Below are 25,765 nucleotides of genomic sequence, written 5' to 3'. Positions count from 1 at the left end.
ATTAATTTTAAAAATAAAAGTTAGTTCGAAGATAGTGAAAAAACCAACATTAAATATGAGACAAATCTTTCACAAGTTCTTCTCTAGTTGAAAATCAAAAATACATTTTGATCTTTTAGCAAAGCAAAGAATTAATTTTTAATGAGGGTCAACTATAAAAAAGTACTAAATTATTGGAATTGGGCATAACAATTTTGTGTTTTAATTAGAGCTTCGAATTAATTAGTTAAATTTCACTAAAATCTTAATCAAAATAACAAGTCCTTAACATCATTTAAAACCTTTTATTTGAATACAATTCATTGGAATTTACTGAAAATATTTTTGTTCGTTCAATTTGTTTTTGTTTTGCATTGAATCATTTACAAAAGTAATTGAAAAAAAGTCTAAAGCATTTTTGTAATAGATTTGAATTGTAAAAAAACTTGAATGCTTCAATAAGGAATTAATTCTATAAAGAATGAATTCTCAAAAAAATGAATTAAGGAATTAATTCGTATTAAATTCTTTAAAAAACAATTTAATTTTATTTTAAAAATTGAATTAAGATTTAATTCGTTTGAACCTTTGGTTTCAATATAATAGATTTGTTAGGGTTTACATAGTTAACATATTAAAATTACTACCAAAATTCTGATTCTGATTGCTTTTCGAAATATCGACAACATATGAACTCATCATCTTTTGAGGCCAAAAACGAATCAAGCCAATATCGGATACTCTGTTTCGATCGAAACAAATAGTAGTCGGACGGGGCAAGGTCTGGACTATAAAGCGGTTGAGTTAAAACTTCCCAACCACTTCATTCTAAATAGTTTTTAACAGTTAATTGCAACGTTGTCATGATGGTATATAACAGTTTCATGTCTGCTTGCATATTCTGAGCGTTTTTCGGCCAATGCTAGCTTCAAACGAATCAGCTTATTTTTCTCCCAAATACCGAGCATCACCTTAAAGCCATGGATATTTGACTTTGGTGTCTATTCGGTTGGTTGGCATATCTCTTAAGCTTCGGGTTATTGTACTGGATACATTTTCAAAAATGATTATCTTTTATAGCGTACAAGCATCATTTCGGATTTTGGAAGAATCCTACTACTCGCAAACGTTTTGAAATTGCTGATTGAGTAGCTCCCAATGATGTTGCAAGCTCTTGTTAAGTTTGACAACAATCTGCATGGAGTAATGCTTCCAATTCTTGGCCTTCAAACTTCTTTGGCTGCCCTGGTCGGTCTTTGTTTTCCGTATCAAAATCACCACTTCCGAATCTCTTGCACATTAAACAATGGACCACATTCACCATAAGCTTTGGTGAGCAATCGGCGGCACTTTTTTTTTTCAAATTAAGTAAAGCAAAACTTCCCGCATATGACGCTTTGTTGATACAAAATTCGAAATTTTCGAAGCAAAAAAAAAAAAAAAAAAACATTGTCGTTTACACTACAATGTTTAATAACTAAGAGAATAAATGACAGATATGTACTCTTAAAAATGATATATAATTTATTAAAAACAAGAACCGCGTTCAAAAGTTACCCCGTCTATTGTAAACCTCGCATTTTTAAGTGAATTGTTGAAAATAAACACTATTTTTGCTCTCCCGAAAAGCTCTTAAAAAACCTAAGCTTTTTTGATACAGAAACAGGGTTGGAAAACAATTTTAAAAATTTTGTATGAAAAACACTCAACAATTATTTGTCAACTGAGTTATTTTGATATAAAATTTTAAAAATAAATTTTCTGTCAGTGTTTCTGAAACAGAGACCAAATTACCACATTCGTAATGCCAAAATAAGAAAATTACGATCAATTTTACTCGATATCGAATGCGTTAATTCGGTCCCAGGCTATTAATTCAATATCGGTAACGGTTAGTAAACACGCTCTTTAAGCAATTAAAATACTGATCATTCCTCCTGAATTCACTTCTTATTATTCCAGCACATTAATAATGAAACTGTGAGGGACAAGATTTCTCTAAAGAAACAGATGCTTTTAAAATATTACCCGCTGTTGAAAAAAAAACTTTGAAAATTTGTTCTAACCACAGAAAAAGTGATCTTCATGAGAGTATTTTTAGCTACAATAATACCAATTTCAATGATAAATTATTCTAAGGAGTGAGATCGAAAAATTCTTAACATACATATATGTTTATAAAAAAGAAACCACTAAACTTACAGCTTTAATTTTTTTTTTATTTGATTGAAATTATTATTACAATTTACAAAAAAAATTATTTTTATAGTTTTAATCACTAGTGATGAAATTTTGAACCTTTTTCGGAAACCCTTCCATTAACGTTTTTATAGTGCTTTCTGTCACTTTGCTCGAACATGTAGTCCATCTCCGTTTAAAATCTACCACACTTTTGGACACCTTTTTTGTACTCTTCAATTCTCTTTTAACAAGAGCCCAATATCTCTCCACTGGCCTTAGCTCCGGGCAGTTTGGAGGATTTGCCTCTCTTGGTACAAATACCACATTATTGTTCTTGTACCACTCAAGGGCTTGTTTGCCATAGTGACAGAATGCCAAGTCAGGCCAAAAATAAGTGGACACATTATGAAGTCTTATGAATGGAAGCAGCCTTTTTTGTAAACATTCCTTGATGTAAATTTCGGTATTTATAGAGCCCGTTGTAACAAATGAGTGGCTTCTTTTGCCGCAACTGCATATTGCTTGCCATACCAAGAACTTTCTGGGAAATTTTGTCTGCTTTTGGGTCCTAAACTTTTCTTCAACATTCCCTCGATCATCAGCAACATAAAATTTTTGACCTGGAAGTTGCGAAAAATCTGCCAGAACATACGTTTCGTCATCCATTATGCAGCAAGAATATTTTTTTATAAAACTTGACTTCAATTTCCGTGCTCTGTTTTTGGCCTCTAAATTTTTAGTAGCGTTCCTGTCAGGAACTTTTTGAGCCTTGTATGTTTTTAAACCTGCATTAGCTTTAACTTTTCGTACCAAATAGTCCGAGCACTGAGCTAACCGGGCTGCTTTCCTACCGGATGTGTTGGGAGCTCTTTTGAAAATGCGTTCTATTTTTTTGGCTTTAGAAACATCATGTGGACCATTCCTTCTACCTGAACCAGGTTTTCTATCAACTGACAAGTTCTCCCGGTACTGTTTAATAACATTGGAAACAGTTTGACGGCAGACCTTTGTATGCTTGGCCAACTTTTTGTAAGACCAAGTTGGGTTTTGTTGAAAATATTTAATAATTTCAGTACGCACTTTTTTCTGGTCACTCATTTTAATCAGATTAACAAAAAAATTAATATAATTGACATTACACATAATAACTGACATGTTTTTCAAAGGTAACTTGATCAAAAAAAAATTCAAATAATACTTGGGTTAAAAAATGTAATGAAAAACGTGTGTTAAGAATTTTTCGATCTCACTCCTTATTTGTTTTTATATCAACAATAGCATAATGACAGGGCTTGACCGCCTACACTTTCTTACTTGTTTTATTTTGTTCAAAACACTTATTTCTTCACCATGAAAAAAAACTTCCCCACATTGCATTTGTGTTGGAGAGTGAATAATCGCAATGGGTGCAGTTGTATACCGAAAAAATATCTTTGCAAAAACTCTTCTAGGTTACTAGAACAGTGAGTGCACTTAGAAATTGTTGATATTTTTAAAATAAAAAAAAACCTTTTGATTATATTTTGGTTGACAAGATATCTAGTGAGCAAGAAGGGGTTTTCTATATATAAATACATACATCTTATCAAATTAGTAGACTCTTTTGATTAATTATGGAGTTTTAACGAATTTGAAAACCAAACTTGTTGAGATTTAATTAAGTTTTTTTACATCACTTGTATGATAATGAATAATTAAATAATTTACTTTAGTATTTAAAAAAACACATTTTAATAATTTCACAAATGATTTAATAATGTGAAATAACTAATGTAAATTGTTGCTTTATTGGTGAAATAAATTTTGTTATAGCCACTATAATCTCGATAGATTTTTAAATGGAATGTTTTTGATTTAGTTATTGGCGTGTTGAAACACTTAAACGTATTATTTATCTATTCCTAAAATTGATACCATGATTTGCGGTGTTGCTGGTGATGACCGAATAATTGTTCACTTTGATTACAGCAAAAACATGAGAATTTCTCTGTATTTTCACAGGTTAATGACACTGAAACGGCTGTACGCCGTTTAACAACACTTGTATTGTCATACATTATTATATCGGCGGATTATCTTTACTGTTTATTTTTTAACAAGATATTGATTGTAGTGTTTGTAGAGTTTTCCTTATTATTATTATTAAGAATTAATGACTTTAATAATACATAGGCTTGTATGTATTAGTGTATTATGTACAATAATAGGATATTTTTTTTTATACAATCATTTAAATAATTTTCTTCACTTTACATTTCCATTGAACCTTAATTCATCACGTTTAAAGAACAACTGACTGATTAGAAAATGAGTGTGCCAACGAGTAAACATTGAAGAAAAATACAACAATACACTCCAGTTCAATCAAAAGGAATAATACGACAATAACAACAAGTAATAAAATTATACTCGTATATGTATATTTATTACATTCATACAGACATACCTAACTATTAATATGTATTTTAACATTAGGGGTATAACCAACATTCCGACCTATCACTAGATATTTCGTTCAGAATTGTTTCAATTCATTCCGACTTAATTCCTTGAACTGCAAACGTATTGAATTCATTCCTTTAGGAATCTTTACAGATTTAATTTCTTATTGAATCATTCAAGTTTTCTTTAATTTAAATCCATTACAAAATAGCGTAATAAAATTTATTAAATGGTTCAATAAGTCTTCAATTCAAATCTATTTTTTTTGGTGGAAGAAAAATTTTATGAACAAATTTGAGTTAAAATTAATTTTTTTCGATTGAAATGAAATTGTGTATTACAACATTATTAAATACACTAGCTGACCCGGTGCGCTTCGCCACCCCAATTAGAAGAAAGAAATAAAGTAAATGTCTAATTTCATATTTCTGGGTCCATTATTATAGAAAATGCAAAATGTGTTCCTAATTTTAAATTTTTAGGTTTATTATTATAAAATATTCCATTGCAATAAGGAAATAGTACCATTGATTATCAAGTTTGAATTTTAGATTTGTATATCATTTCCTATATTATCAACTAATTTTGTTTCTATAATACTTAAGATTTAATAAATTATCACAAAACCGAAACCGATCGGTTTTTAATTTTTTAAAACCGAAACCGCGGCTTTGGAAACTCTAGGTCCATTATTATAGGAAATCCAAAAAAGTACCCTTAGAATATATAAAAAGTACCAAAAATCCCCCACTCACTCGGGTCCATATAAGCTTAATTTCATGGCTTTAGGTTCATTGGTGTAGAAATTACAAAAAGTACCATTCGAATAAAGAAAAAGTACCAAAAAGTCTCCCCTAGAATTCTAACTCACTTAGGACCATGTATGTTTAATTTCATGTTTTTAAGTCCATTGCTATAGAAAATTAAAAAAAAAGTACCATTAGAACAAATAAGAGGTACCATGAGGTATCCGCTTGAATTTTCAGTCACTTAGGACCATATACGCTTAATTTCATATTTCTAGGTCCATTATGTTATAGAAAATTCAAAAAGTACCATTAGAATATAGAAAAAGTACCAAAAAGCACCCACTTGTAGTTGCTCACCCACTCGGGTCCGTATAACCTTTATTTAATGTTTCTAGGTTCATTGGTGAAGAAATTACAAAAAGTACCATTTGAATAAAGAATAAGTACCAAAAAGTCTCCCCCTAGACTTCTTACTCACTTAGGACCATATATGTTTAATTTCGTATTTCTAAGTTCATTGTTATAGAAAATTCAAAAAATTCAAAAATTCAAAGTACTAAAAAGTATACACTTGTGGTTTTCCAGTCACTCGGGTTCATATAAGCTTTATTTCATGATTCTAGGTTCATTGGTGAAGAAATTACAAAAAGTACCATTCGAATAAAGAAAAAGTACCAAAAAGTCTCCCCTTAGAATTCTCACTCACTTAGGACCATATATGTTTAATTTCATGTTTATAAGTCCATTGCTATAGAAAATTAAAAAAAAGTACCATTAGAATAAACAAAAGGTACCATGAGGTATCCGCTTGAATTTTCAATCACTTAGGACCATATACGCTTAATTTCATATTTCTAGGTCCATTATATTATAGAAAATTCAAAAAGTACCATTAGAATATAGAAAAAGTACCAAAAAGCACCCACTTGTAGTTTCCCACTCACTCGGTTCCATATAAGCTTTATTTCATGTTTCTAGGTTAATTGGTGAAGAAATTACAAAAAGTACCAATCGAATAAAGAAAAAGTACCACAAAGTCTCCCCATAGAATTCTCACTTACTTAGGACCATATATGCTTAATTTCATGTTTCTAAGTCCATAGTTATAGAAAATTCAAAAAAGTACTATTAGAATAAACAAAAAGTACCAAAAAGTCTCCCCCTAGAATTCTCACTCACTTAGGACCATATATGCTTAACTTCATATTTCTATGTTCATTATTACAGAAAATTCAAAAAGTACCATTCGAATATAGAAAAAGTACCAAAAAGCAGTCACTTGTAGATTCCCACTCACTCCGGTCTTAATTTCATGTTTTTAGGTTCATTGGTGAAGAAATTACAAAAAGTACCATTCGAATAAAGAAAAAGTAAAAAAAGTCTCCCCCTAGAATTCTTACTCACTTAGGACCATATATGCTTAATTTCATGTCTCTAAGTCCATTGTTAAAGAAAATTCAAAAAAGTACCATTAGAATATAGAAAAAGGACCAAAAAGCCCACACTTGTGGTTTCCCACTCACTCGGTTCCATATAAGCTTTATTTCATGTTTCTAGGTTCATTGGTGAAGAAATTACAAAAAGTACCAATCGAATAAAGAAAAAGTACCAAAAAGTCTCCCCCTAGAATTATCACTTACCTAGGACCATATATGCTTAATTTCATGTTTCTAAGTCCATAGTTATAGAAAATTCAAAAAGTACCATTAGAATAAAGAAAAAGTACCAAAAAGTCTCCCCCTAGAATTCTCACTCACTTATGACCATATATGCTTAATTTCATGTTTCTAAGTCCATAGTTATAGAAAATTCAAAAAAGTACCATTAGAATATAGAAAAAGTACCAAAAAACCCACACTTGTGGTTTCCCACTCACTCGGTTTATATATAAGCTTTATTTCATGTTTCTAGGTTCATTGGTGAAGAAATTACAAAAAGTACCATTCCAATAAAGAAAAAGTACCAAAAAGTCTCCCCCTAGAATTCTCACTCACTTAGGACCATATATGTTTAATTTCATGTTTCTAAGTCCATTATTATAGAAATTTCAAAAAAGTACCATTAGATGAACAAAAAAGTACCTATAGTTCAGTTGACACATTTTGGTACCTAAATATTATCCCCTATTCCTAACACTAACTTCACTCAAATACATATCAGCTAACTTTAATGTCGATAACTGAAATAATTTAAAATTTTAAAAAAGTACCATTAGGAGAAAAGTACCAATTTCCCTTTTCTTACTTGAACACCCCTCAAGTTTGAAATTTAAAAATATTCCATTTTGCCAAAATTGTTTATGCTACAGGCATGTATCAAAATATTAAAATCTGTGTTAATGTGCCCAAGAATAAATATGTTTTAAAAAAAGTACCAAACTGTTTACCCGGATTTGGCCCAATATACACCTTGGTACTCGAGTTCCAAATAACACCCTGTTAGTTAATTTTTGTATGAATCCAGGAACCAACGTTAAAAAAATTATCAAAATTGGCTTAATAATTTCAAATATAATGTATTTTCCCGATTTTATCCCCTTTTTGGTACCTTTTTTATCGCCATTGAGGTGGTACAATTTCATTCAAATAAATTTCTGTAACGTGGTGGGAGCTCATAATAAAATATTTGTATGTCTATGTCAAATTATAGAAAAACATATTTTATGAAAAAGTACCAAAAATTATCACAATTTTTATCCCTTAAAGGTTCGAATTTCCAAAAAGTACCAAACTTATATTTTTTATTTTTTGTTAATTAAAGAATACGATTTAAAATTTGTTTCTATGTTTATTGGTTTAAAAGATACATAGGGTGCAAAAAAAGTACCAAAATTCAGTTTTTACCCGTTTTCTCCCCTAAAAGTTTCGAATTTCCAAAAAGTACGAAACACCTGTCAGCTTATTTTTTAAATGGAGTAACATGCTATTTTAAGTTTTTTTATATCTTTATTAGTTTTGAAGATATAAGGTTACCGAATTTACCCGTTTTTACCCTTTTTTACCCCCTAAACGTTCGAATTTCCAAAAATCCCTTCTTATCGGATCGTTTTGGGGAGGGAGGAACCCACAGTTAAAATTTCGTGATTCTAGCTTCAGCCGTTTGGGCTGTGCGATGATGAATCAGTCAGTCAGTCAGTCAGTCAGTCAGTAACGTTACTCTTTTATATATATAGATAATAATAGCTCCAATTTTGTTTTCATTAATAATAGTATATTCATATAGATGGGATTCTACCCGGTATTTACCCGGGTATATTTCATTTTTTAATCTTTTTTTTGGGTATTTATAAAATGATTTTAATATCAAAATATTTTCAAAAACTGAATGTCAGTCAAACCTAAAAACATTTTTATTCATATTAGAAACTAAAAAACATTCAAAAAGGCGAATTAAATTTGTAATTCCACGAGAAGGTATGTGTTTATTGTGCTAGTAGTTGTAAAATGCAACAAATTTTCATAAATAGTTTTTAGGTTTTAACATGGGAAGACCAAGAAATGAAAAAATATGGAAACAAATATGTAGAAAAACTACAAGTGCCAGATTACGACGATATCAGTTCTTCTGAATCATTTGATGATATATCATCCACTTCTACTGGAATAATCCATTCTTCACCTAGACCTCATACTATTTCTGATTATTTCCCAAGTGAAACTAATATTGAAAGTTTCAGCGACAGTGAATAAGAAGTCTTCAGGCCTTTATTTTACAACTACTATATACAATTTTTTCTTTTTCTTTATAAAATTAAATAAAAAATCATTCTCTTGAACCATCCAATGTTTTTCTCTTCCACATAATCTTCGAGATAGTTTTTACCCACATTTTTATACCCATCACCATGAGTGGCAAGGGTATATATAAGTTTGTCATTCCGTTTGTAATTTCCACATTTTTCATTAGCGACCCCATAAAGTATATATATTATGGATCGTTATAGATAACGGAATCGATATATGTCCGTCTGTGTGTTGAAATCAACTTTCCGAAGCCCCCAAATAACTTACATACACGATTCATACATCAATATCTCCGAAATTCTTCCGGCTCGGTCGTTATTTAAAATCGATAAAATCGGTCCACAAGATATCGGCTGAGATATAAGGATAAAACTAGGACAACCTCGATTTTTGACCTATATCTGGATTACTAAGTCATTAATATAGACAATATGGATATCTAACGATAGATATTTCAAAGACCTTTGCAACGACTTATATAAGACCATAGTAAGTTGGACATACAATGGGTCAAAATCGGAAAAAAATATTTTTTAACCCGAATTTTTTTTTCATAAAATTTTTTTTTTTGTCATAAATTCTTTTTCCAAAAAAATTAATTAAAGAAATTTAAAAAAGAAAATTAAAAAACAATTTGGAAAAAAAAAATTTTTAAAAATGTTAAAACATTAAAAAAAAAATTTTGATTTTGTTTAAATAAAAATATTTTTAAGTATAATTTGGTGAAGGGTATATAAGATTCGGCACAGCCGAAAATAGCTCTCTTACTTGTTAGTAAACACCTGGGTATTTACCCGTTTTTCCCATTTTAACGGGTATTTACCAATTGGGTTTTTACCCATTTTCCATCTATATATATCCATTTAATTTAACCCAAATAATCAGGGACCGAAAATAATAATTATTCTTGAAATTTCAAAGGAAAAAAGCCATCACAAGAAAATATCGGAGAGTCAGGTCAAGCAAGTCAGGTCGATCGTTTTCAACTATATTTTCATAAAAGAACATGGTTTTTTAATTCTTGATAATTGTTCTAAATAATTGTTGTTATTTTTTGTTTTTTATTTTTTTTTTTGTCAGAAATATTTGTCAATCTTTGATTTTTATTGGTTTTGTCAGACTTTGATTTTTATTTTTTTTGTCAGGAATAATTGTAATTTTTTTTTGTCAGACTATGATTTTTATTTTTTTGGCAGATATAAAAATTAATTATTGACTTTTATTTACATATTATTTATATACATATATGTCCCGAAAAAGGACTTTAAGTCGCTAACTCAGTTGTTCTAAAACATATCAAATATCTGATAAAACTGCATTTACAGATTACAACAATATTTAAAAGAAAGGATTTTATAAGGTTTTTTCTGTCTCCAGTAAAATTTATGAACATTTGCGCCATCGAGAAATATACAAAGAGCGCAAAATCTACTGTCAAAGACATAACTCTGTTGTCCAAAAAATTGAACCCTTCAAAGATTGAATGAATTTTATTATGAATTGATTCAACGAAGAATGTATTCTATTCAAATAAAATACTTTGACTGAAGCTAAAGAATTTATTTAGTTGGGTATGATTTCATGCACTAAATTGTTGACATTTTTTTAATTCTGAATTAAGATATTAGTGAATTAAACATAAAATGAATTAATTTGAAGCTCTGATTAAAAATGACTATAATACGAGGAAGTGAACTCACAGTTAAAATAATGAGTTAAGATGTTATAGTGTAAGTTGCGAAGTGCCAGAATTAGCAATTTTAACTCATTACTTGGCAATGCAAGTTTTTGATGGGAACGGTATAGGGGTAACATATAGGATTGCTCACCAAAGCTTATGGTGAATATATTCCAACGGTTTCAACGTGCGACAGATGGTTTGTGTGGTTCAGAAGTTGTGGTTTTGACACGAAAGACAAATATCGCCTAGGCCAGGCAAAAAATTTTGACGACCAAGAATTGGAGGCATGAAGATTGCTGTCAAACTCATCAATAGCTTGCAAAATCATTGGGAACTACTCAAGCAGCAATTTTAAAACGTTTGCAAGCAGCAGGATTCATCCAAAAGCAGGGAAATTGGGTACCATACGAAATGATGTTTGCACGCTATGAAAGAAAATAATTTTTGCACCAAATCATTACTTCGATGAAAAATTGATCCATTACAATAACCCGAAGTGTAAGAGATCGTATTTGAAGATCAGTCAACCAGCCGAATCGATATCAAAGACAAATATCCAGGCTCTAAGGTAATGCTCTGTATTTGGTGAGAAAAAAAGGGTCCTATCTATTGTATGCCGCTGAAATCTGGCCACACCATCACAAAAGAGCATTGGCCGAAGAACGTTCAGAATATGCGTAGTATTCCATCAATACAACGATCGTTCATGTTGAAAAACCTGTTAAAAACTATTTATAATGAAGTGGTTGGAATTTTCGCCTTATATTCCAGACCTTGCCTCGTCCGACTAATATTTATTTCGATCGATGCATATTGCTCTCTCTGGGATATGCTCCACTTTGGACCAGAGTATTCGATATTGGCTTGATTCGGTCTTGGCCTTAAAAAGATGAGCAGTTCTTTTGGCGCGGAATCCGTATGTTGCCAGAAAGTTGGGAAAAGTTCAAAGCTAACAATGGCCAATAACTTGAATATTTATATTGTATAAATATTTCAAAATAAAAGCTAAAAATTTTAAAGTTTGTGGGTGTCTTGAAGAAAGGGTTTAATTATATTATTCGTGGGGTATTACCATAGTCTCCTGAGAATAGATTTAGAGTTAATTCAAGAAAGACTAAAAGTTTTTATCACAAAAAGAAAATACATAAAACAATAAAATCAGGTGAGTAGCAGTGAGATTGAATCCCCTTGATTAATACGCTTTGATTTACAAAGCCTAACAACCAAAATAATTATATTACATAGTAATTTATAAATTTTTTTTAATAAAGTGGAAAACAAAATTTCAGTCGTTGGTGTGATGAATTGAATGAGCTTAAAATTGTATTGTATTGAATTCGTGAGGCAAATTTTTCTAATAATTTACATGGTTAGGGTGGATTTGAATTTAAAATTGCAAAAAGTAATACCCTTAATGTACATATGTATAAAGATATATTGTTTATGTATAAACAGAGAGCGTCGTAATCTTATTTTAGTCATACTTAGTCTACACGCTAAAAAACTGTAACCCTTAGCAAAAAAAAATTGAGAGTTATTATAACTTTTCCAAATATTTCAAATATAACCAAATTTTAGATTTGAACTGAAATTTTGTCTATTTACTAAACTATTGCTAAAAAAAATGTTACTAACATATTTGCTTGGATAAATTTTTCAAAGTGTACTCAGTCCGAATGCTTAATACTGCTTTGTGTAATGACAGTTTTTACGTATTATTTTTATCACAAATTGAGCATGTAGAAATGTGTTTATAATAATAGGTACCATTACTATATAGATATGTAATAAAATATGTAAGTTTTTAATAATAAATCTTAAATTTTTATTGAGAATCTTAGGCCTTAACCAAAGTTATTTCCTACACTACAATTCTCTGGATGAGTAATACATAACATATAACATACATTAATATAACTTATCAGAAGTGTGGACAGTGCGAACTTAAAAACACCAATAATAAAAATAAAGATAACAAAGCCGTTTTATTTTTTTTTTCGCTTAACACGAAATGCTCACATTACGTTTTTATTTCTCTCTGTCGCTTTGGCAGTTAGTTTTGTATATAGAATGTGACATACATTCAGCGCTATTATTACAAAGGAAAACTAAGAAAAAATATTTGGAATCTGAATATCGCTCTCCAAACTACAATAATACTTATTTTAATAATGAATTGTATTCAATTTAAAGCAATTTACGTGCACAATTTATAATAAACAATAAACAGTGAAATTATTATATTTATACGTTTCAGGGCCGAATGAAATCGTTAAATCGTTTAGTGGGAGAATTTACTAAATATTTACATACTTAGTTAGTATAACTAACAGTTTAATTTTTCAATTGTTATGAATAATAAATAATTCATTCTATAAGAAGCAATCAGTAAGTAAGTAGTCTGTAGATATGAATACGTAACATAATTAGTTTATATGTTTATTATTATTATTTCATGTGTGAATAAAATCAAAATTTGTTTGCGTTATTGTGTCGCATTGTCTGCGAAATTTATTTTATATAAATTTACTGTAAATCTTCCATAAACCATTTACTTTGATTTGATCAGACTATTTACACAGATGTTTTTACTACAATGTAAACTACAGATAATGTACAGCTGTTTCTTAGTAGAACATTCAGAAAAAACATCGATAAAAACAATTTAGATCAAGTTGTTTTTTTTTTGTTTTTTTTTTTTGCTTAAATAAAATAAATTCAAATGTCTGTTCAGCATTAAAATCAATTATTAAAGATGATATATTACATTGCCAAACCTAATAATGTCCAGGAAATATAATAATAAAATCATTACATTCTCCAAATATACTCGTATGTAAATATGATGGTGATTGTAAAATCAAATCCAAAAAATTTTAATGATACGCTTAAATACACTTAAATGCTTAATAAAACACGTTCAAGGAATAATAAATGCATACAAGTTTGATATTTGTCCTTGAGTATCAGATTTTAAACCCCACATTTAAAACGTAAAGATGAAAATCGTTGCTGGTTTTTAATTATGAAAATTCCAAATGTTATAACCCAACAGTTACGCAAGTAGTCAATGTATCCCTTAGAGACAGTAATTGCACTAATGTCTGACCACTTGACTGACTCCAATTTATATATTTTGGGTCATTTGACAAGTGTTTTCTCTTTGCAATGCAAAGAGAGTTCAATTGGTTACTTATACATCCCATGTAATCTAGTGTGAAGACAATTATCACTTATGTGTCTCTAAGTAATCTAGAGAGTAGTTACTTTATTTTGTACTCCACTTTTTCGTGAGTAATCCGTAGAAACTGGTTTTATAAAAAATTGTTTCTTTTTGCTTAAGTATACTGATATCCCATGTAACTTAGCGTGAAGTCAATTGTCACTTTAGTGTCTCTAAGTAACCTAGAATGTAGTCACTAGTTGTCACCCTAAATGATAGGTAAAATCACTAGTTCGGGACAGTTTCCTAGAACTGCTGGGAAGTGAAACGAAAATGCTTTCAACCCATTATCAATATTTACAATACAATTAATTTCCTTAGTTATAATGAAAAAATCTATGCCTTGCACATTTGAGAGAATCATAATTGTTGGATTTACAAACACCATATAAGGTGTGTGTCAATGAAATTGAAAAGATCCTTTAAATAATACGATAAAATGCTAACAAATTCGTTGAAAAATATATGGAATCATTTGAGCAGCCGCAGAACAAAAGGTACTTTTTCGCACATTTAAAATTTTTGGGAAAATGAGTTTTATTTATTTCGCCCCCTAAAAAACTGCATGAACTAGGGTTCTATAGCTGAAACAAAAAGTCGACTATTCGACTTTTTCCGTTTTTTAAAAAGTCGACTTTTCGAACTTTCGACTTTTTAGTTAAATCGACTTTTTTAGACTATTTTCGACTTTTTTCAACTTTTTACCATTTCTTGTAAAAAATACATAGTTTCTACATTTATTGATGCGCCTTTTGTAATGTTTAGCAATAAAAATGAAATTTATCAAGGCAATAATAGTTAGAAGAATGTTGTGTAGAAAAAAGCTTTAATTTATAAACATTTATTATTTATATTAGCACACACTACAAAAAATGCAAGTGTATTGCAACAGTTTTAGTATAATGTTGCAATTAAATATTATTTTTAACAATCTAAAAAGTCGACTTTTATCGACTATTCGACTTTTTTCGACTTTTATCGACTATTCGACTTTTGAGATAACATAATCGATTGTTCGACTTTTTTCCGACCAAAAAGTCGATTTCGAATTTTCGACTTTTTTCAGCAAAAAGTCGATTGTTCGAACAATCGATTTATAGAACCCTAGCATGAACATGGAAATGGTAACAAGTTTCTTACTTATCAATAGATACATCTAACTGCCATAAGCCACTACATAAAATGTTAAGCATGTTTGATATAAAACCTTTTTAATATCGGAAAAAGAAAAAAAATTTGCTGACTGGATTGTTTCTAGAAGATTTCAACCCAAATATTATAAAAATACCAAAAAAAACCAATTTTTGAAAAGATGCGAAAAAGTACCTTTTATTGTGCGGCTCCTCATTTGTAAGCAAAATAGCATATTTTTAGCTTAGTGCGCAAAAGAGCAAAGTCCCTTTTCACAAATTTTATAGGAGACAAAAAATATTTTGAAATATATCAATTCCATTTTATTGATTATTTGGTGTGATTTATAATGATAAATAATCATAGTTTAGAGGAAGGGCCTTGGTGACTTATAAGTCCCTCTATGGGATTTAGAATATTTTCTATTACTTACTCTTTAATCTCTTCTACACAAGAAATGTTCGCCACAATCCCTATTACATGTTCAACATAAAATGACCAGAAAGTAGTAACTGACTGGTCGAACTCAAAGTGTTTTCCAATAAGGTCATAACAATTTTGTATTTAAATAAAGCACATTTACAGTGTTTGATTCTTTGGACTATCTTGTTGGAGTCCATCTAATTTAGACAAAAATCGTATTCCATCATCGACGATTAATACAGTTCAAACACACCTGCATCGAGGTCCAGGCCAAGGAATTGTGCTACTTCTACTGCAAGTAGGTTTAGTGGGTAGTTGAATATATATCCTAATATTCAATTGCCCAGACTGGTCATAAATTTGGTACGACACGGTCTATGTGGAACCAGTAGGCATTAAGTCTGTTGCTCCATTCCGACTTCAGTTGCGCTAGAACTACTCTTGTTTTCCGCTGCATTTGTTTTCCCTTAGGGAGGTGGACGTCCTCCAAGTACGACAATCATGTGGTATCCTGTGACCGCTGTATTGATAATTTTCCTTATGGTCTCCTCGTTTACTCAAAGTTTCTTTCTGACATGTCTTGGTCTCTTGGCTTTAACAGGTATTGCAACATGTGGCCGAGCGTTGTCATGATGAAATATTACGTTTTCATGTCTGGCCGCATATTCTGGACGTTTTTCGTCAAACGAATCAGTTGCGTTCGGTACAGGTTTCGTGTGATGGTCTGGCCAGATTTCAGCAGCTCATAATAGATGGGACCGTTTTGGTCTCACTAAATACAGAGAATTACCATGGCGTCATGGATATTTGGCTTTGGTATCGATTCGGCTGGTTGGATGGGTTTCACATACGATCTCTTACGCTTCGGATTATCGTATTGAATCCATTTATCATTGCAAGTACGGTTTATATCCCGGGAATTCCCCGCCAATTTTTCACTACCCGATTCCCGGGATTTTTAGTCGGGAATCCCAGGAATTAAAAACTGACGAAAAAACATAGAAAACAAGTTAGAACTCTATTGTTTTCACCAAAAAATAGTAAAAAGTTTTTTTACAGTTTTTTGCTTATATCTCGGCTTATTATTATTATTTATTTGGGGTTTTTCGTATGAAAATTTAAAAAAGTGAATTCATTATTTATAGAATTTATTTCTTACTGATCTTCAAATCCATAACAAAATAGCTTCAACAATTTATTAAATGATTAAATTTTTCTTCAATTCAAATCTAGTACAAAAAGGCTCAAGATTAAGACAATTTTTTCAATTAATTTTGTAAATGATTTGATTTAACAAAAATTTAATCATTAAAAGTTTGAATAAATTCTGTTATTAATTAACTTTAAAATTAATTCAGTTTAAACAAAGGCTTTGGAATGAATCTAAAAAATTAAGCTCAAATTTTATGAATTAATTCGAAGCTCTGATATTTAATAATTATAACACTAAGTTTTTATATGAAATTTGGCTATAATATTCCTAATTTACAGTATCATTATATATTTCGGGAATAGCGATTCCCGGGAATCAAAAAAGGTCGGGAAATTTAAAACCCTAATTGCAAGTAATGATTCGGTGTAAAAATGATTTTCTTTTATAGCGTTCAAAAACTATTTCGGTCATGGTACCCAATTTGACTGCTTTTGGATGAATGCTGCTACTCGTAAACATTTAGAAATTGCTGCTTGAGAAGTTCCCAATTATTTTGCAAGCTCTTGTTGATTTTTATAACAATCTTCATCGCAATTTTCAATTTTCATCGCAACTAATGATTGGGTGCAACAATTATTCTCATTTATAGCGTTCAAACGGACATGGTCTAAGGCAGTAATGCGCAGCCCATACCACAATTGTGGAAAATAAAATCACACGTATTCTTATGCTCTTACATTTTAGTAGTCGTTGTCCACTCAACAAGACAACTAGGAATACGCATGAGCACTGGTGTATGACTTTTTCTTTATTTTTTCAGTTTTTGTATTTGTGTGTTTGTAGGTGCACTGAATAAAATAAAGAATTGAATGTGTTGGTGAGAGTAAGTGTATTGGTGAGAGGATTTATTTTTGCGAACCTCTGGTCTAAGGTCTCTCGGAATCAATTCGTATGGTACCCAAATTCCTGGTGAATTCTGGATAAATTCTGGTGCTTTTAAACGTTCTGAATTTGCTGATTGATTAGCTCGCAATGATTTTGCAAGGTCTTGTTGACAACAATCTTCAACAATTGAAGGCCAATTTTTGGCCTTCAATTGTTGATTGAAGGCTTAATACATTAATGGAATGATCAAAAGAAATCAAATTTAATTTAATTTTGAAAAATGACTAAGGAATTATTTTTTTCGAAACTTTGATCCTACCTACATCCTGATATAATACAGACAAAAGTACCTTAAAACGTTTGATTATATAAAGTGTAGCATGACTTTTTCTTCCAGTGCACTACTGCAGTGTAAACTTATTGTAATGATTTTTATTCTTACATATCTACAGTATGTTAAATAAAATATTTATAAAAACAAAACAAAAAACAACTTACCCTCCAAGGCCTCTTCTTTTAGTGGACGATGTAAGGGAATCTGGTTTACTACGATTATTGGCTAAAAAAAAAGAAACATAAATCAATCATGTTTATTTGTCCGTTCAAGCTCATGCCTTGTTTGTACAGAGTGTTTTAATAAAAACAAAAAAAAAATACAAAAAAAGCCAAGAAGAACAACAAAAAAAAAAGTAAAATACTCACTTTGGTCTTGTATGACATCACCTTTATCTTTGCGAGTTGAGCTTGTCTTCTGAGAACCAGGTGGTGGTTTAAGTATAGAAACTGGCACTAAACCCTCCTGTACGGCCGCATCATCAGTTTGTGGATTGAGACGAACTAAACAGAAATCTGGCTCATTTGCTGTAGGCGCTTCAACAATTTCCACTTGTTGTCCTTTACTGACACTGAGTTCATTCGAGCCATGCGAAGCAATGTAATCGGATATAACCCAAGTAGCTTCATGTGTGCCAATCTGTAATGGGATGGGATTATAAAGAAATCAATAAATTGTATAAATAATTTCACCTAATATATTTATCGCTCTAATGAATTTATTTGTTAAATTTTTTTATTTTTTGAAGACTCAACACAGAGACACACACAGGCATAAAATACATATACTTGAGGCAACCAACAATCCTTTCGTTCGCCACCAGCGATATTTGGTATATTTTTAATACATATTTTTTTTTTTTAACACAAACCATTAAACTTATGGATGTATGTTTGTATGTTGGTATGTTTGCATAAACGACTATGTTTGTTTTTATTTCTCTCCTGTGTATGTTTAGTCCTTCATAGAGAAATTTAGTAAAATTTTAAGGAACATTATTTATTGATTTGCTATTGGTCGTTTGTTTATCATGTCACAGCTATAAGACTTAAGCACAGTGGGGTTGTTAGAAACAAAAATATACATATGTACGTATATATTTAGTAAAATTTTCTTGGAGCATAATAAATCAACTATAACTTGTCATTTCTGTTTGTTAGTTGTTATACCCTAGTAAAATATTAAATACTTGCTGGGGCAGACACATTTTCTCCTACAATCAACATGTTTTCTTGAAGGTAATAACTATGTATCTCGTATTTCATCCCACAGTATTGTTGGTTCTTTAGTCATACATATGTCGTCAGCATGTGTAAGTGTAAGTATTTATTGCATTAAGCTTAATTAAGCTAAACATTTCTAATAACTAAATATGTATGTATGTATGTAGTAGTTATATTAGATATTAGTGCAGCGTCGTTAACGTTGCTTGTTGGTCGTTAAGACAATCAGCAACATTGAATTATAATTTGAAAAGAGCTGCTCACTAGAATTCCCTACATGGAGGATACAATCTACTATGTATGTATGTATGTTGCATGTATCTTAGTATCTACACTTGGTATTCGATAATGCTTAATTGATTGTGCATTCATGTGGAACGAATGAATAAAGGAATAAATGAAAGAAAGAAACGAACGAAAGAAAATATGGTAATATTATCATGTTAACTAATTGCTAAATTCACTTGTTTTCCTTTTTATATTTCCGTATCAGCCACCCAAGATTTTAGGTTTTTAATTGGCGATTTCCCGTTTATTACATGTAATTTAGCAAAAAACTGATTACATTAAACCACTTTCCAAATTACCCAACTATACATATTTTTCAAGAGTTATACGGGAATATAAAATTAATATTATAGTAAGAATTGTGCTAAATTTCCCAATTATTGATAAATTCACTGACATTTATTGTTGGGGGATAAGCTAGTTCCTATGCGCATTTCAATGGTTGCTTAGGCCAGATCATCAGGAAACCTTTTCCCAAAAGGCTTTAGAAAAACTAGAGATATTATACAAATCAAGCTATAGAGTGAATGAGAATTACAGACACTCAAGCTTTATTTGTAAAAATATCAAAGCTTAAACAAAACTCCAACAATAAACAGTGAGTTTATCTTTTCTTACATTCCAATATAGGTTAACATTAGAGAGAACATGGATAATATTAAAATGTTATTAACTTTATTTCTCTGTTTTAATCTGGCCAACTATTGATAGTTTGATTCTTGCATCGTTTACGATCATGTTCAGCCCCTATTCGCTATGAGTGCCGAACACTGTTTTAGAGACATTCATACTTCAACTTAAAGTTTTTGAACATTTTTCTTAATAGATTTATATTGACCCCTTTGCGCGAAATTATCGTATGTTTAATTAAAATTATACTTTAAAATATTTTTAGGTAAACAAAATTTAAAAAAAAAATGTTCTTAATTTTTTTTTTAAAAAAATTATTTTTTATAAAGAAAATTTATAATCGGCTGTGCCGAATCTTATATACCCTTCACTTTAAAATACAAATTTTAAATATTTTTAGGTAAACAAAATTAAAAAAAAAATTATTTTTTTTTTCATAAATTTTTTATTTTTACTAAAAATAAAAAAAAAAATAAATTTTATTGCAAATTTTTTTTTTTTAATTTTTTTTTTATTTTTTAGATTTAACAGTGAAACGTTAACGAAATTTTATGGGTGGAAAAAAATTCCCGATTTTGATTCATTGTAGGTCCGACTTACTCTGGTGTTTTATATACGTCGTTGCAAAGGACTTTGAAATATCTTTCATTAGATATCCATATTGTCTATATTAACCCTTTCTGACATTTTGTATTGGACATTTGGGGTTTTCCTTTTAAAGTCATGTAGCGTTGTTGACGCAAAAGGATATATTTTTACAGTTAATAGCGTTATCAAAAGAGTGTTTATTAGATTGTATATATATGGGCAATTCCACGAGAATCGCTACCACGACTGAAAACCCTTGAAACTTTTTTCAAGATGATTTGAATAGAAGAAAATAATAAAATGTTACTATGTGAAAGTATCTAGATCATATTACATTTTAAAGACAAAAATAATAGTTTAAACTGATTATATTTAATTTTTTAATGTTTTAGGTATGTTTTAGGCTAAAATTGCGGCGAAAACTAGGCTCCCAATTAGCTTGTAGTATGAAATGAATTTGACTCTGATTGTTTTTTTGCTATTGTCAAATTGTTTATTGAAACCGAATGTATATTTTCTATTCACTTTTATAGTTTTTGTATACATATATTTACAGAAAATATATTGTTTTATTATAAGAGAAAAGTCTGTCACGTACGATATTAAATTTTATTTATTATAAAATCATCCAAAGATTGTTTTTACTTAAATATGACGGATTGTAAAGGAAAAATATTTCGTTTAGTGTAAGAAATTAAAAGGAAACATAACGCCTCTCACGATTCGAATATTTTCGCATATTTCTACATGTACCTTAAAATGAGTTCCGTTTCATGTCACGTACGATATACCCATATTTCGATCAATATTTTGGACAACAACATTTCGAAAGAACTTTTTATTATTTTAAAATATAGTACCCTCTGAATGGAACATAAAGACCAAATTATTTTTTAAGATACTCTTATTTTTGCAAAATCTATTCCACTCTATAGCCGTACAAATGTCACGTACGATGATATGGAATTGCCCATATGTGATTTAGGGCCATTATTACAACTTGCCGTTATAGTTAAAGGTAACTTTAAGCAATAGAAAAAGGTACCCTTTGAAGTTAACTTTAACTATAACGGCAAGTTGTAATAATGGCCCTTAAGCATCTTATTTTTCATTGGTTTTTGTTAAATTAATTTATTTTCATAAGTTCGTTAGCGTTCTATAAGTATGTGTTAGACATAGTTAATATTTAGTGCTAGTTTAAAATGATAATTACATTATTTTAAACTCTAAACAAACGTACTCTAAAAAAGTATTGAGTATTAGTTAACTATTTGGGTATTAATTGCAATTAATTACATTAATTTTTTAAAATTTATTTATGAAAATTCGTCCAATATATTTGACCTCATCTGGCAGGCATGTGTGACGATTTACCTGTAATTTGACTTCATATTCTTAAAATTTTCAGTTTTCTATCTCAACAAATTATATTTAATGTCTGAGAGGGTTAATAACTTGCGTCTTTTTCGTAATCTAGATATAGATAAAAAAGCGAGGTTATCCTGTTTTCTTCCTTATATCTCAGTCATTTGTGGGCCGATTTTCTTAATTTGAAATAGCAATCTATGTTGGTAAATAGCGGATATATTGATTTATCAATCATGTACATAATGTAAGTTAAATGGTGGCTTCCGAAAGTTGATTGCAACATACATACCGTCATGCCTATATCGACTAAGCTCGCTATCTATAACGATCTAGAATATATAATTTATGGGGTCGGAAAAAACTCTCGTTCTAAATTCAAACAAATGTTAATCAATAACAAGTTTTTGAAAAAGTCGCTCAATTAAAATTTTAAGGAATCTTCCGAATCAGAATAAAGTGTTATGTCAAACCAATCGTTAAATATTATCAGTCGTATTCGAAATGAAAAAAAAAAATCCGTTAACTATCGATTGGCAATACAAATAAGAGACAATTACACCCTTACCTAAAGAAAAGCGTCGAGCGTTGTGTTTTATAGGTACAAAGTTCTTTTTAATATAAAGCAAACCATTAAAAGCGAAAAATAATCAAAAACTTCAATAACGGCAGTTATTGAAGCTCAATAGCTGCCAATAGCTCAGCATTGCCGTAGCGTTATTTCGGTATGATTCATAAAATTATGTGGGCATTGCAATTTTTAACAAATAAATAACGCTCTTATTTAGGTTAGGCTGTTAGCCAGTCTTTAGTTACAATACTTTATTTCATTCTGAATGCGCCTGTATATGATTCATAAAACAAATTTTAGAAGAATTTAAAACGTTAACTGAGAGATAAAAACAAAAAACAGAAATCAAGGGTTTTCCCCTGATTTCAAACAAAAACTGATTTCATGCAAAAAACCTAATATTCAAAATTTTGACACTTAACCCTGGTAAAAGTATGAAAATTGCACGATATTAGTGCAACTTTCAGTTGTTTTGTTACTGACCAAATTTATAAAAACATTTTATATTTTCAATATAACCTTAAATAAAAAATTAACTCATTTCACAAACCTTTAATTTGTCACTAGACTGTCGAAATATTCGAAAAGAGCTGGGCGTATCAATTGTATGTTGGCGCGATAAGCCAAGATTTTTGGCAATACTGCTTTGACGACCCCATGGCAATGAAATCTTACGTCGATTTTTTGGTTTTGGATTTGGTGCGGTCGTCGCTGTTGGGGAGAAGTCAAAAGGACATGATATGGATTTGTCGACCGTTACATCAGTGGGTGATGTTACATTTGAATTAACCCCATCTTGGGAAGGCGTTTGAGCCGTTAGCGAGGGATTTGAAGGGGACTCTTCACCGGAAACTGAGTTACCCGATGTTGTGGAATTTCCATCAGTACTTTTAGACAAAGTCTTGTCTTTATTTTTGCAATTTGGCGAATTTGTCTGCTCGGAATTGTCTACGCTATGCAAACGCTCAATAAAGAAATTTTTTACACTCTTCATGGTTTCCGTTAAAGCATTATTTTTCTTTTGTATTAGGACGGCAAGTAATGTTTAGCACAATTGGCATAAAATTGGTGTTTTTTTCTTCTTTTTTTTTTGTTATTTCCTTATCACTAATTTAAATCACAGACACAAAATCACTCAATCTTAAGGCTATATGACGATTTAATATAAATAAAGCTTTGTCGTAAACATTTAAATGTAAAATAAAGAAATTGGGATTTGGCATCATGATTATGTGTCCTTGTTTTTATTACTCGTAGCTCTTTATTTGTGATCACTTTGTTTTTTAAGACGTTTTAATTATAAAAATTTTTGGTGCATTTTTTATATGTGAGTGTTTTTGGAAAGCGTGCTCCCAGAATGTATTTTCTATATTCTACAATATATGAAGATCAAATTAGTATATACAAACACAGGCCATAAACATACATACATTTTAATTTACATATGCATATACACTGTTATCTTAAGGAATCAACGAATAAATGAACCACTTAAATTTCCCACAAAATCAAATGATTAAATTATTTATTGCATTTTCACATATTTTCCAAAGTGGTTTCATACTTGAATGTTTGTTTGTATATCTAACTCTTCGTGAACACACGTATTTTCCGATTTTTAATCGTCATCGCATTCTCGTTTATTCTCGTCATTTTATTCAAAATCATCAACACCAGCAGCAGGTGTATTATAACAAAAAAAAAAAGCATTTTTATACAAAAATTAACATCTCTCTGTTGTCATGTTTGTATTTGTTGTTTCGTTTTTTTTCTATTTGTTTTTTTTTTTTTTTTGGTTTTGTTTAGAGTAATTAAATATGTAGAAAATAGATTTTACCGCAATTCATTGGAATAATCAGCCACTAACATTCAATTCTAAATGTTATTTTATTTGTGAATACAAAACAGTTGTGTGTAACTAATTAGAAACAATACTATTTGTTTATATGTAGTCATAAGTACTCATCATGTACGAACATGTTTACATCCCTTGCATTGTAATAGTTTATGCGAGAGTAACACTAAAAGTCTTTGCAAAATTGCACTCTGTTTTTTTTTATATTTGAAAATATGTTGGTTTTATTGTTCATTGAATGAAACATATATTTTTGTTTACCAAATATACATCACAATTTTAAGATAAACGGTTTTTATTTGTCATCTACCCTTCTGCATACACATTTCTCTTTTTTTGGATTTGAAAGCTCATTAAAAATTCTTGTTTAAGGTATCATAATAATTTTTGAAATTTGAATAGATTGTTCAGGTCAATCATGAACAACACTATGTTTCATTTTTTAAGTCACAACTACGTGATAAAAGACCAAAAAAAACCCATGTCTCCCGGTTTTGCCCAGTCATGCACATTTTTTATGGGCCCCTAAATATTTGGGATCTCGGTGTAATTTTTGGAAAAAAGAGATAATTTTCTCAGGCTCATATCTTGCAAACCTTTCGGAATTTTGATTTACTCTCTGAGTCAAAGTTGTAGCTCTTTTTTTTAACCTTTTCCCCCTGTTCAGGTCCATAGGTAGCAAACCGTTCAAAATTCAAGGAAACAATCAACTACAAAAATGTATCTAAGATCTCAATAAACAACTTTCTAGAACATATGATTTTCCTAAGAATGATTCTTAACACCGTTTAGGTAGCGCTTTAGTAGCCGCAAAAGTGAAAAAATTTCCCGAAATTTTTTTAATTTTAAAGCGGTTGCGAGCAGCAGGATTCATCCAAATGTATCAAGACTATTTTGCAAAAATGATGAAAAATTAGTCATTACGATAACCCGAAGCGTAAGAGATCGTACGTGAAGCCCGACCAACCAGCCGAATCGACTACAAAGCCAAATATCCGTGGCGCTAAGGTCAAATGTCAAAATGATATATTATGATCCGCTGAAATCCCACCAGACCATCACATGTAACCTGTACCGAACGCAACTGATTCGTTTGAAGCGATAATTGAAACCGTAATATTCCATCATGACAACACTCGGCCACATGTTGCAAAAACTGTTTATAATGAAGTGGTTGGGAAGTTTCGCCGCACCAACCTTATAGTCCAGACCGTGTCCCGTCCGACTACTACATGTTTCGATCGATGAAGAATGCTCTCTCTGAGATACGCTTCACTTTGGAACACAGTATCCGAAATTGGCTTGATTCGTTCTTGGCCAC

At 30.3% G+C, this 25,765-nt stretch overlaps 1 protein-coding gene across 1 annotated transcript in view; it reads right to left on the bottom strand.

Moving 5' to 3' along the window:
* trio overlaps window positions 1–25,765 on the bottom strand; it is a 67,789-nt gene that overhangs the window by 14,310 nt on the left and 27,714 nt on the right. Inside the window, 2 exon segments of the mRNA XM_065503919.1 lie at window positions 18,089–18,149; window positions 18,293–18,563. Of these exon segments, the coding sequence (XP_065359991.1) occupies window positions 18,089–18,149; window positions 18,293–18,563 (332 nt within the window).

Source organism: Calliphora vicina, chromosome 3 (genome assembly GCF_958450345.1).
Source record: "Calliphora vicina chromosome 3, idCalVici1.1, whole genome shotgun sequence".
Classification (NCBI taxonomy): Eukaryota; Metazoa; Arthropoda; class Insecta; order Diptera; family Calliphoridae; genus Calliphora; species Calliphora vicina.
The sequence above is the reverse complement of the archived record's forward strand: the minus strand, read 5'-3'. Positions and strand labels throughout refer to the sequence as shown.